At 35.1% G+C, this 13,631-nt stretch overlaps 1 protein-coding gene and 1 non-coding gene across 2 annotated transcripts in view; one reads left to right on the plus strand and one right to left on the minus strand.

Annotated features, from left to right (window-relative positions):
- Nucleotides 1–13,631, plus strand: part of PRDM5 (PR/SET domain 5) — a 207,029-nt gene that overhangs the window by 107,706 nt on the left and 85,692 nt on the right. The window contains exons 5-10 of the mRNA XM_057706946.1: nt 115–289; nt 1,474–1,566; nt 1,827–1,948; nt 5,847–5,926; nt 10,254–10,338; nt 11,558–11,715. Coding sequence (XP_057562929.1) covers nt 115–289; nt 1,474–1,566; nt 1,827–1,948; nt 5,847–5,926; nt 10,254–10,338; nt 11,558–11,715 — 713 coding nt within the window. The remainder of the gene's footprint in view (nt 1–114; nt 290–1,473; nt 1,567–1,826; nt 1,949–5,846; nt 5,927–10,253; nt 10,339–11,557; nt 11,716–13,631) is intronic.
- On the minus strand, nt 7,400–7,503 carry LOC130835434 (U6 spliceosomal RNA). Its single transcript, XR_009048918.1, has one exon. It is a non-coding gene; the product is annotated as a U6 spliceosomal RNA (small nuclear RNA).

The raw sequence follows: 13,631 nt of genomic DNA on the forward strand, positions 1-13,631 counted from the left end.
AATTTACTAATCTGGTACTATTAAGCACATTTTGATTTTAAAATGAGGGCAAAACTGAGCGGTTCTCAGCTCTTCATTTTTGTCTTACAAATTTGCTTGCTTGTAAATATGCAGATCGCTTTGGCTGTAAAGAGGACTATGCCTGTCCCCAGTGTGAATCGAGCTTTACCAGTGAGGAAATTCTTGCTGAGCATCTTCAGACATTGCACCAGAAACCCACAGAGGAGAAAGAATTTAAGTGCAAGAGCTGTGGGAAGAAATTCCCAGTTAAGCAGGCTTTGCAAAGACAGTGCGTACATAAAAGACTATCTCTACAATCATAAGCTGACACGTTGTTTAACTCTTTCATTTGGTTTGTCTTACAGTTTCTAACCTGCGTGCGTGATGGTGTCTGTATAGAAATTAAGCATTCCCTGTTGTCACTGTCATTAACTTTTCTTAGTATAGTACATTGATTTCTGAAACATTCTGATTATGAAGTTAACCAGTAAACATTGTTTATGCTAATCAGTCTTTGTCCATTTAATAACTTGCCATTAAATACTGAGCTCATTGGTGTACTAATATGAAATCTGATATGCATAATTTAGCTAGCGCTTTGACGTGGCAGATCGCGTTTCAGTGGTCTGCATTCGATATTCCCTCTGAAATCAGTAAAAAAAAAAAAAAAAGTTTAAGAAGTGGAGAGAGTTCAGAATATAAAGAATACAGGGACATTTTGGGAAGCACTGTTAATTTCATAGCAATGTTGGAGAAATAATTTAAAGATGAATATGTACAGGATATGATGATGAAATGAATTACACGGTCCCATTCATTCTCTGTACCCTTTATTAGTTTAACTTTATATTAACAGCATATAAAGTTATCCTTTTACTTAAGTATTTTACAGTATCGTGAATTATTAAAAATGAGAACATATATACATATACTTACAAACTTTTATTTTTAAGAGAATGTCACCTTGCATATGAGCAAGAATCTTTAACATAGGCCCAATGTTTCATTTTTTTATTCATTAAAGTAAAATTCTGAAAATGCTATATTTGATGTTAAGACAATTTTCACATATGCAACCACTTTTGCTTATGAAATTTGAGATGAAAAATTTCTGCTCAAAACTTAAACTTAAAAATTTTTAACTTTTATAACAGCAAGGGATTATACGTTTGGAAATTCTCTTATACACTCTTAAAAAAACAAGCAAGGCCTATATAGTTTTTAATGAATAGATTTTAAAACTGCATTTTAGTCAGCTTTTATTGAATTGAGTATTATATATTCTATACCAATCATACCTTTGCTGAGCTGAGTCTTATATAGTTAAACTATAGGTGCTACTAAAAAGTTTAAAGGGCAAAAGACAGAATGAAAAGAGGGATCATGAATGTGACTTTATTCAAAGTAGAGATCTTTTCACAAGTTTTTGTTAGACTTCCAGTTTTTGTTTTTTTCTTTTCTATTTCCCCTCAGTGTTCTTCAGTGCTCAGCGAAAAGCAGTCTGAAGGATTCTTCACGAAGTTTTCAGTGCTCTGTTTGCAATTCTTCCTTCAGTTCAGCATCGAGGTTTTGTGTCTGAGTTATCAGATGGCTGTTATATAATTGTGGGTCATTACCGACATGCATGCTTTCATGCCTCTTAGTGGTTTAGTATCGTACGGCTACAGAATTTCGGTGCTTTCCTTCCTACCTGCCTAGGTAACGCTTGTAATGACCCTGAAACTCTACTGGGGAGCATGCATTACAAAAGCCAGCCTGGATGTTGGAAGTTTGTAGGCGTCTTCACCGTTTCTTCTCCCTGTTCCCCTTTCCTGGTTATCTTGTAGTTTTGAGCAGCACCAGGAGACTTGCCGGGGAGATGCCAGGTTTGTGTGTAAGGCTGACAGCTGTGGAAAGAGGCTGAAGAGCAAGGATGCCCTGAGAAGACACCAGGAAAACATCCATGCCGGTGAGAAGTCATCAGAGGGTCGTTTTAAAAGGGGTTTCCTCTCTCTAGGCCGCAGCGATCTGTTTTTAATTCTCACTCTCAAGAAGAGAGCTTGCTTTTCCATTGTATTTCACACAGATGGAGAGCTCTGGAAGAGGAATTTTTTTCTTTCACTGAACACTGTTTCTTTTTAAGTTGACTTAAGCGATATTCATCATTTTTCCTATCTCTGAATTAATCACAACTGGAAACCTAAGCTAGAAGCTAGCTGTGCTTGGTAGCCAGGTGCATTAAGAATTAATGTTTTAAGTAATAATTTCAATGTTTTAGCATGTGAAATTTCTCTTTTAGTAGGTATATATTTTAAAAGTGTTAAGTGATGCCTTTCTACATTAGTATTTTTACAGTAAAATTCCACTTTTTAAAATCATTGTATTTCTTCTATATTGGAGAAAATTCCTGGCTATATTTTGACATGCGAATTGACTATATTTGGATTTATAAAGCAGATACTATTTGAATTTCTTCTAATGGCTAGCTAAACAATAAGATAACTAGAAGATTTGTCACTTTAGATTCTATCTGCTTAGCACATGGTAAATGTGTTTTGGTTTAGGGATTGAATCTATCACACAAAATCAAACAGATAACTGTTATCAGAGTTAATGTTTTATTTCTTCTCCTTAAAGGAGGCTGAGTGCATATGCACTTCTCATATCCTTCTGTACTTATATTTTTCTCATGTGTTTACTTTTGCCATTGGCTTCTGGGTAGAAATGTCTTTCTGGATGTGAGGAAAGTGTATTTCTTTTCTCCAATCCTGTTTATTCTCACATTCAGGAGAAAAGAATAATCAGTACTCAGCTTCTGTTTCCTGTATTTGTTCATTGTCTGAAAAGCTTCTCCTTTAATGCTAGTTATAAAAGCTAGTATGAGCATGACTACTGGTTCCCACTTTATACCACCAGTTTGGGCTGCACACTCAGTACAAGCCATATATGAAAGCTCAGGGTGGCAGAAGGTATCCCTGTGAAATACAGCTTCAGAATGGTCCAGATCACTTGGACTTCACAGTGTTCTGATTTCTTTCTTTCCTTTTGAAGGACATATGACTGATTTAGAGACGATGGCATTTTTCTGAATTCTTTATACTCGCGCCTTTCCTGTGTTTGCAAAAGGCTTTTTGATAAACCTCTCTTCGTACTTTTTGTTTTTTTTTTTAAAGATGTTATGTTTAAAATGCTGTTCTTAATTTTCTCCATCTTTGTCTGCAATGTATTATAACAAATCTTTCATGCCATTTTTAAAGTTAACTTTGCTGAACTAAGTGAAAAACCAGATGCACACTGAAACTCTGGAAACTTGCATTCTTGTTACTGGGCATGTGGTCTTCAGACTGTGCTAGAAGCAAAATTTTTTGAGGCTTCTTGTAGTTGGTCTTGGATATTAAAATATTACTGATTCTTAAAACTTATGGTGATTTTGTAGGAAAAAATTTATGAAAGGAAGTTTTTTATTTTTCTATGTTGTAGATCATATAAAATATGAAACTTACTGTATTTCAGCCAAAGGCCACCATGCATACTTTTTGCTGGAATTGGTACACAATCTGTCTTTCCTCTCTCTTGCTTCTTCCCTTTCGTCTGTAAGCTACACAGACATTTGGGGAAAGAATATTCCATGTTCTGAATAGAGAAAAAAAAGCAGTGTTCATACATATGGTCAAAGAACCCTTTACTGTAGAAAGACAAAGGTATTCAAGGAGAGAGAAGATCTTGCAGCTTTTACCACTGACAGTGACAAATGTTCATTGTTAGGTGATATGAAATGAAGATGCTGAGAAGAGAGAAGCTGAATTTTTAAATATGGATTACATTTTTCCATAGAAACCGTAACACATGGTGGGTAGGTTCTTAGACCAGCTCTTAGAAGCACACTTAACCTACATTGTGCTGAAACTTGCAGGACTGAAGTGACTGTGTATTCAGTACAGTTGTATTAATTTTTTATGCATCTCCTACCTTTGTAAAGTAATGTGTTCCTCACTATTTTTGAAAGCTGAATCGGAAAGTCAAATATCAGACTTACCTGCTAATATAATAGTAAAACTAAAATGGTGTAAAGTCTATTTGTGTCTTTGGAGTTGCTATTGTCCTTTAACCTGGGGAAGCTTGTAGGGTGGTGACCTTCCCAGTTACACAAGAGGAAACAGTGAAGGGGCTGACTTCTTTAACCCACCTTAACCATTTTTCTCTTTTGATTCAATTCTGTGGGTGCTGACCTAGAGATTTTGTATTTATGAGAGAGAACATTTATCTACATTCTCAGGCAAACAGTCATAAACTTTTCCCATATTTTCTTCTCAGAGGAGCTAGGATCCCAGTTCTAGGATGAGGAATAGAAGCCACGAGGGTGAGAGAAATGGTTGAAGAGTTAGGGATGGTGGTTTGATGTATTGCCTGTGATTCCAGCTGGAGGAGCTGTGGCAGGAGTATTGGGATAAGGTGAAGCAGGTGGTTGTGGAAATCTCACTTCTCTTTCTTTTCTCTCCCTCAAGCCTGACCTACCTGGTGGGAAGGAAGAAAGTCTAGTCTTGAAGAGCAGCTGATTTGAAGGATAAGCTAGGGCAGTAAAGGATTGTGGATTAAAGGAGGGAAATCCCAGCTAGTGCAAGCTGGAGAAGAGGGAATATTCTTTCTCAGTGGCCCCTCTTGTATAATGCATACATGTGTACAGAGAATTGATGACCAAATGCATGCTGTCAGATACTCAGTTTGCTTGGGAGAATTTTTTCCTTTAATAGCCATATTACTTGTCAGTCGCCAAGAAAATTTTTCTTGACTATACTGTTGAGCATGCTGAAAATAGCGCATTATATGAAATAAGTATCTTGAATGATAAGACAAAAATTAATATTTCCCTTTTTCTAAAAGTGTCCTCTCTCATGAACAGTCTTTTAGTAAAATAAAGTCATTTTGTAATCTTGTTTTCTACTGATTTTAGATTTCTTTTAAGAAAATAGAGAAGACGGGGAGTGGATGGAGCTGAGGTTGTGGCAGGAATAGCCATGGATTAGTCATTTTAGGGGCCAGACGATGGATACATGGTGGTTCATTCTATTATTTGTTTGCTTTTTGAATATTTGACATCAATCAATTGAAAAACCATTCTGTGGTTATTTATGGTAGTGTAGATGATACTGTTATTACATCACATTTGAAAATTTTGTTTTACTGAGTCTTTTGTTTCCTAGAACCACTGTGAAATTTGAAATCTGAAATGACCTACTATATATATAATCACTATGTAAGAAGACAAAATTGGGCTTTGTTTTGATTTGTATAATAATATGAATGCCAGTATAATGCTTTATTGTTCTTGATTTTACTTTATTCTGGTTTTTAACATTAATACGATAAGTCATATACTCACGGATTTTGCAAGTCTAGTGTTAAAGAGAATAATCTATGAATTCCATTGTAAAAAACACAACTGATTAAATGAAGTATTCTGCTAAAATTTAAAGTAAGTAGCAAGGTCAACTTATGAATTAATAAATCCAATTTTTTCTTTTATAAACACATTTGATTAATTTTATTTTAAATTTTTTGTGGAAGCATGCTTTTCTCTTAATACTAAATTAGTACATGGTAAGGTGAAAGGCCCATTTTATATATGTAGAAAGTGGTATACCAAGATGAATATTTCTCCGATTTTAATAGAAAGGGTTTAATGTAACCTCTTCATCTGAGTTTAATGGATATATCTACAACACTGAAAATTTTATAGTTATAAGTTAAGAAGATGAAATACCTGTTTGGAAATTATCACCTAGAAACACTGTATCCGATGCTCCTCTTAATATTCTCATACAAATTGTGATGGTATTTATTTTATCTTGTTTATTGTTTGTGTTTAGGGGATCCTAAGAAAAAGCTCATATGTTCAGTGTGCAATAAAAAGTGTTCTTCAGCATCAAGCCTACAGGAACATAGGAAGGTTAGTAAGATAAAGATTAATGTTCATCATAGTGTAACATCTTTTAGTCATTTAAAGTGTCTGCCATGAATATTTTTAATTAAGTTTTATATTGTACAGACAGAGCTTGTCATTAATTTAACTACTAACATATTCTAAAATGCAAGACTGATATGCAGAAAAGTAAAATCTCCCAAAAGAATATTCTGATTTACTGATTGTTGTTTAGAATTAGTAGAAATATTTTTCCAACGCAGTGTCATGTCTAGCTGAGTCCTTCATATCAACACCTCATACTGGTGTCAAGCTTTATCAGTTGCTATTTACTCAGGAAATACTATATATTTGAGTAAAACATATATTTTTGTGTATTTATAATATGCTCTGCAGTGACATTTAGCTATAAAAACGGATGCATATTCTAGTTAAGTCTGGCAAAACACAGACAAGAGCTCTGTTATTTTGAAGAGCTGAAAATAATGTGCAAGGATGTCAGAGTGTCAACTATATAATCAAACAAGTGATTATATAGTTGACCCTTGAATAATATAGGTTTGAACTATGCGGGTCTGCTTACAGCAGGTTTTTTGCAGTAAATAGGTACTCCAGTACTGCACTCTCAGGGCTTGGGTGAATGTGCAGATGTGGAGGGCTCACTATGAAGTTACGTGATTTTTTGACTGCAGGAGGAGGTGGGGGTTAGGGGTGAGTCTAACCCCCGGACCCCCTTGTTGTTCAAGGGTCAACTGTATTAGGAGCAAATTAATTTAATACATTTTATAATAAACATAAAACTTACTAAGTTACTATTTTAATGTGAAAATTAACCTGAAAAATAAATGGTAGTTATTAACCCTAACAATATTAGCGCTAGTTAATAGAATTTACAATAGAATAGAATTAAAATAGACTTTAGATTTTTGTTTATATCATGGCAGAATCCAAAACTTTATATTATATTATCAAAGATATAAGTGATTGTTTCCTAATTTCACATATTGTTTCTTCAGAATATCTAGGAGCATATAATATTTTCTTTTAGTCACTTAATACTGTACCAAAGAAGAGAGGAGATGGTACTAGTGAAAATAAAAGTTTACTTTTGTTATGGTTTGTGAATTGAATTTTGTCTCTTTATTTGTATTTATATTCCAAAATAACTTGACAGGCCTTAAAATTCATGTGATAAATCAATTCAACCATGTGCTGTGGATTTAACCTGTAACATGTAAGATAGTTGAATTGTTAAGATGTCTGAGGTTATATCCTACATTTTGAGTGATTTTGATCCTTAGGAAGAAATAATGCGACAAGGAGTGAGGACAGTGGATGTCACCTTCTTCTGTCCCTAACCCTCCATGTAACATTGGGCCTGTGTTCTCTCACTTATTAAGTGTGACATTGAACTGATCTGTGGTTTTATATTTCTTCTCGTAAGTGCCGTGAAACTACTTTTTTTTTCAGTTTACAAGTGGTTATTTTAACAGATTGTTTAAAAATATGGAGTACTTCAAGAATTTGCATATAATTCTTGTTCAGGGGCCATGCTAATCTTCTCTGTATCATTCCAAATTTAGTAGAATTGCTGCTGAAAACACTGAGGTTTTTTGCAGAACTCCAATCCAGATACTTTTTCTTTTACATCTCTTCTTCCCTTCCCATCACCCTTAAGGTTTCTGAAATAGAACCTAGTCTGAGACAAAAAGATGAAACCTGGTTGAATAGACATTTTCTAAATATCTTCATACTTTTATAATTCTTTGATTTCTTTCCCTGATCTTAAGAAGCTGAAATTTAAGATATCTTACCAAATTTAAGATTTTCCCAAATAGAATATTTCAACAAAGTTGGTTGTGGGGCATATTTCTGAAAAATGTCCTCTTTTCCATTCATTTTCTTCATAATATGAGAACTTTTTTCCCAGGGAATAGATCTTGGTAGATTTAAATCCTAACTGGTGGTGGTGGAATAACAGCCCCCAGGTTGTTTCTGCAGAATGTTAATAACTTAGTAGCTCAGTGCAGCTCTTCCTCCATTACAGCATAGCTCATCTGACTTAGCCTCTTTCTGAATCCACAGGCAGCTTCTGCAGACTTCATTTTTGACTCTGTTCTTACAGTTGGGTATGTCTAATGCCTAATAGAGTTTGGTTGTAGTATTTTACCTTGCCAGTAGATGGTGCTCTATGATTATGCCAAATTTACATTATCGTCTAAAAGGGTATCTCACATTACTATGTACTATCCTATTATTACAGTAAGGTATATTATGATCCTTCTTGAAAGTTATTTACTTTGGGACTTCAAATTGTAAGTTATTATGCTCCATATCAATTTAGTAAGCTGGACATTTTACAAAATGTGCTTTACTTAGCATTAGGCAAAATTAGTGTCATTTTCACTTTAAATCTGATTGTTTTGTTAAACTTTTACAGGAGTTTTGAAAATAGCTTTGGCTTGACTTTTCCACTATACAAGGTAGTCAATACAAAAATGCTTTCATGTACAGTAAATATTCTATTTTATAATTTTGGGAATATCAATTCAATCTTTAAAAATATTTCATCTTTCAAAAGCCATGAGAGTTAAGTGAACAAATATGAGTATATTTTGTAGTCATTTATTTAACAGCTGCCATTTTTATATGGATAAATAATTTTAAAATGTTTATATACTAATAAATTTAACACTAAAAATAAGAATAAACTATGTCTTCATTTATGGATGTCTCAGAAGGCACATCATAATTTTTTACAATAGCTTGTTATTATAAATGATATATATTACAGGAACAGTTTAAGAATATAAATCTGTTTTTATTATCTTTAAATAAACATTACATCTCATCATTGCTGTGAGGGTCTTTGATAATTGAAGATGTTGCCTTTAAAATGTCCTCGGCTGCAAGTTTTCCTTCTGCACTGTGTGGTGCTTGCCTTCTGAGTACTTGTGCGGATCCCACACTGTTTTCTGGGGAAGCATAGACCTCTCTGGACCCTGTGTACATCCCCTGATCAAGATTAGAAGCCATTGCACGTGAGCAGCGGTATAAGTCAGATTCTAGTGGAATGACGTCTTTCTGCACTGTCTTGTTTGTTTACATTTTCTCTGCTATTCCCAACTGAGTTTACTGATTCACCAAGAATCAGACCTGAGAGAAGTAGAAGGCAGGTTGGCAGCTTCAGACCCGCCATGTGGATGGGCATAGGATTAAGGCGCAGACTGCAGGCCAGGGATCTGCTAGCCTTGCCCCAGCTCCTGTTCCCTCCCTGATGCTGTCTTCTCACTGTTGCTGCCCTGAGTTCTTCCTTGTCACTGAGATCAGGGGAGCCTTTTACCAGTCCTCCACTCTTTACTCATTGCCGTGCCAGTTCAGGGTCTTCTGCCTTGCCTTTCACTCTGTAGTGGCCCTAGATATTCTGCAAGGATAACCACAGTATCTTGGCTTCCTGCAGAAGGATCTTTGCTTGTCCGGGGTTTAGTTTTGTGAGCTCTGTCTTTAATGTGGTTGAAACAAAAACACGACCTCACCAAAACCATTTTTGAATCTTCAGCAAAACAGTGGGCTGCTCATCTTCATTGGGATGATCAACATTTCTGATACAAGGCTTCTTGCAACACACTCCTCTTAGGACTTTGTCCATTGTTACTGATAATAAACGAAGCTTCTACTTTTCATCCTGCCTATTCAGTTTCTCTGATTTAGTGTCTGGGAGGGAAAGAACTAAACTTAATATTCAATTGTAACATTTAGCCAGTTGTTTGCTGAAGTTATGCTTTTCCCCCTTATTTGTTTATTTTTTTATAAAACGTATAAAACTAACAAAACAAAGTTTTTTTTAATGCAATCCTCCTATCCTGTGAGAGTTTTGCTGTGAGCTAAATGCTTTTCAGAATCACGTATCTCCTTGTCTTTCATGGTAATTAATGTTTTGTTCTATACTGTATATATTTCAGTTTAAAGTAGCGCGGACTGCTGTAAAGGGAATTTTCAATGGCAAGTTACATATTTCCAAGTCTAAATTTGTGCATAACAGAGACTTAATATATACTAGGTATAATTTTTTTATGGAGAGTGTAAATTTATTATACACTTTAAAAGTAGGTCAGCTGTTTTATATATTTAAATAATGTGCAGTCTTACTTTTTTTAAATATGTTTCTACTAGGTAACTTATGTTCATTGCATTTTCAATTCATATAGGATAGTATGAACAAATTAGGGCTGAATTATAATATATAGTTTGGATATTGCAATAGCAGGTGTCCACATGTTTATACTTTTACTTGAGCTCTATACAGTGTTTTGGCCTTGATAGTTGACTTAACTGTCAATTTAACCTTTTGCAGATTCATGAGATATTTGACTGTCAAGAATGTATGAAGAAATTCATTTCAGCTAATCAGCTAAAACGTCATATGATCACCCACTCAGGTAAAATATATATTTTTCCACTTATGTTGAAATCACTACAAAAGATTCACCTTGTCGTTTTCAGGAGCTCCAAGACTAGTAATCAGGAGGCCTGGTTATTAGCTCTAGCTTGGCCATTGGCTGGCCATGTGATTTTGAACAAGTTACTTAACTTCTCTAGACCTCAATTTATTTCTGAGGCGAGTATGTTTGGACTAGATGAAATTGAAGATCTTCAAAGTCACCATTTAATTTGTTACCTCTCCTCCTTGAGCCTCCACTTCTATATTTTTTCATCTGTGAAAAGATATTCTACCTTCCAAAATTGCTGTGAAGGTTAAATGAGGTCTCTATGTATCATGCCAGCAGAGTGTCTAACATTTAGGAGGGATTTAACAATTACTGTTCCAACATTTCTAGATACTTTCACATTCTAACTAAGGAACTAATAAATATTAGTGAGAAATTTATATATACATATTGAGAATATAAGTTTTTAAAACCATAGTTTCATTTTAAGTAAGTTTGAGTAGTAGGTCTGTTACACAGACTTAAAAAAATTCAGCTCTGAAAATAACTTTTGCTTTATGAAGTCTCTTTCTAGAGTTTAGAATGTCTGTACTTTGAGGCCATCGAGGGCAGAATGTTTTTGAATAGCCACTTTATTTGGAGACAGATATAAATATTTTGGCAAATGAAAACAGAAGATCAAAAACTGGTGGCCTTCAGATATGCTTTGTTTGAAAAGTCCAGTTGTCAACATTCCATGAATATTGTATAAATATGGATTCTACACAGCAACCTAAGTGTGTGGTTTCTACTGCGAAGTGGAGGCTTGGCATACGTGGGGCCCGTTGGCCGGGCAGGAGGCAGGTCCGTCCCTTACCTTCCTCACTGTCAGGACCACTCATTCTTCGCGTTCAGAGTTGTGACCCTGACTTAAACTCACACTAATCAGCAGATTTTTCACCTGGAAGTAGGATTTCGTCCTTAAATTTAAACTTCATCTTTATATCTATATATTTAGTTTGCAAAATAGGTCAATAAATGAACAAGCTCACATTTTGTTTGTGAATAGGCTCACATATCTAACAGATGGATTGGGTGATAGATTTTTTTCAGTTGTTTGCATCATGTTTTAGTTGACTTATCCATAAGAAGTAATACAAGGTAAGGCTGTTTCCCTTTTTATTCTTTACCTTTATAGAGATGTGAGATTGTCTCCACTCATTTTTCACAGAAAAACGACCCTATAATTGTGAGATTTGTAATAAATCTTTCAAGAGGCTGGATCAAGTGGGTGCTCACAAAGTAATACACAGTGAAGATAAACCTTACAAATGCAAGCTTTGTGGAAAGGGATTTGCCCACAGAAATGTTTACAAGAATCACAAGAAGGTAAAATCTTATTAATATTGTTATAAATATGTGTATTTTTGCTGATTTGCTGATATGATTACCAATTGTTTTATCTTTTAAAGAAGTTTTTGTATATCTGGGGCATGCTGTACATATGGAATAATTGGAGAAGATCTTGTTTCTGCTTTCTGACCACTCACTCAGGCCATAACCCCTGTGCCCTTGTTTCCTGTCTGTATTCTCTACCGAAACTGTTCTCCCCACAAGCAAAGTGTCATCCAGTGTTTCCCAGCATTGCGGTATTACTGCAAGGTCTTCTCTTGTTTCTTTCTGTAAAGTTTAACACTCTTGCTCATGTTACTTTTTGGAAATCCTCTTCATCTGTGGTGCCATTTTAGTGACTCTGCTAGGTCTTCTGCCAGTTTCTCTGAACACATCTTTGTTCTCCAGACCCTCCCCCAGGGGCTTATCCTGGATGCTTTGACTGTTGGCCTCTTCTGTGTTCTCTACGTCAGCTATATCCATGAATCCTGCTACAGACTCTGTGCTGATGAACTCCGAGTGATTTATTTTGTTAATCCCAACTCTCAGACCCACATTTTTCACCACTTGTTTGATACATAATTGGGCATCTTTTTTAACCTAATGAATTTAGCATGCTCCAGATAACTTCACTTTTGGAAGTTTCTGTTAATTTCTGTTAATGACAAAAGCATCTAATTATCCCTGTCTCTTTCTTGAATCTTAGCCCCTTTTTAGAATTAGAAGCTAGTTCTTAAAGCTTCTACCCTCCATACTGTCTCATCATCTTCACCGTCATCCATTGCTTTACCGTCTCCATGGCTCATCTTCATCACTTTAGTACCCATTTCATTCAGCTTATCACTTCTCACTTATTCAGCCGACTAGATAAGTCATCCCAAAACACAACTCTCTCTTTTGTACTCTGATGTTGTGAGTAGATTTCCAGCACCTACATTACGCTTTACCCTGTCACTCACTTGGAGTTCTCTACACCATGACCTCAGCTTCCTTTTCCAGCTTTGTATCTTCTTATTTTCTGTATGAGCCATATCAAAAACAACTCAGCATGACCTCTCTAACTTCCCGCCTCCCTTCTTTCTAGTAGGAGTCTCCTCAAGTTATAATTTTTTAGTTTCCTCTATTGATTTTTGTTTGCATATTCTACACTTTACCTTTACTCAAATTCTTGTTTCAGAATGTTTAACCTACTTTGTGTAGGTAATAATGTTTGAATTAAATTCAGAAAATCTGTGCATAGATATTCAGCATCTTAGAAATATATGTTTAAATTTGTGATGTGAAATATTTTCTTGTTGATTTTTGTTGGTATATTTTAGGATGCTATTAAACAACATTATATATAATGTGTTTTCAAATAACTTATCTTTTTACTTGCAGTATTCCTTTGGCATTGTAGTTATTTCAGTATTTATTGGGACTTTACAAACGTATCATTTTATCTCTTGAAATCATTTAAGAAGTTGTGACATCAATTTCAGCTTCAGTCTAAAAAGAAAAAAAAGGCAGATTTACGAAAGAATAAACAGGGTTGATTGATGGTGTACCTAATCATTTCTGCCTAATTTCTTGCTGGCCTCCCTTAAGTTTAACTCAGGCATTATATGTTCAGAGGCAGGACCGCATTCATTACTGCTGCTTTGGAATCACACGCCCATAAAAAATTATCTGGCTAGTTTCCTGCTCAGTCTCTGGAACCCTCTTGCTCCTTTCTTTGATGAAACTGATCTGCCCACTTTACGGCTTTTTCACAGTTTGGCTTATGTTATATGCCATATGGGAATTTGTGCAGGGTCTTTGCCCCGTCTCTCATACTTTTAGCCATAAATCATATGAAAGTAATAATGATGTCTTGGGAAGGATAGAAGCAACGATGCCTGTAATTTCCAAAGTGGAAAGCACATTCAATCCTT

The sequence above is a fragment of the Hippopotamus amphibius genome, chromosome 13 (genome assembly GCF_030028045.1).
Source record: "Hippopotamus amphibius kiboko isolate mHipAmp2 chromosome 13, mHipAmp2.hap2, whole genome shotgun sequence".
Classification (NCBI taxonomy): domain Eukaryota; kingdom Metazoa; phylum Chordata; class Mammalia; order Artiodactyla; family Hippopotamidae; genus Hippopotamus; species Hippopotamus amphibius.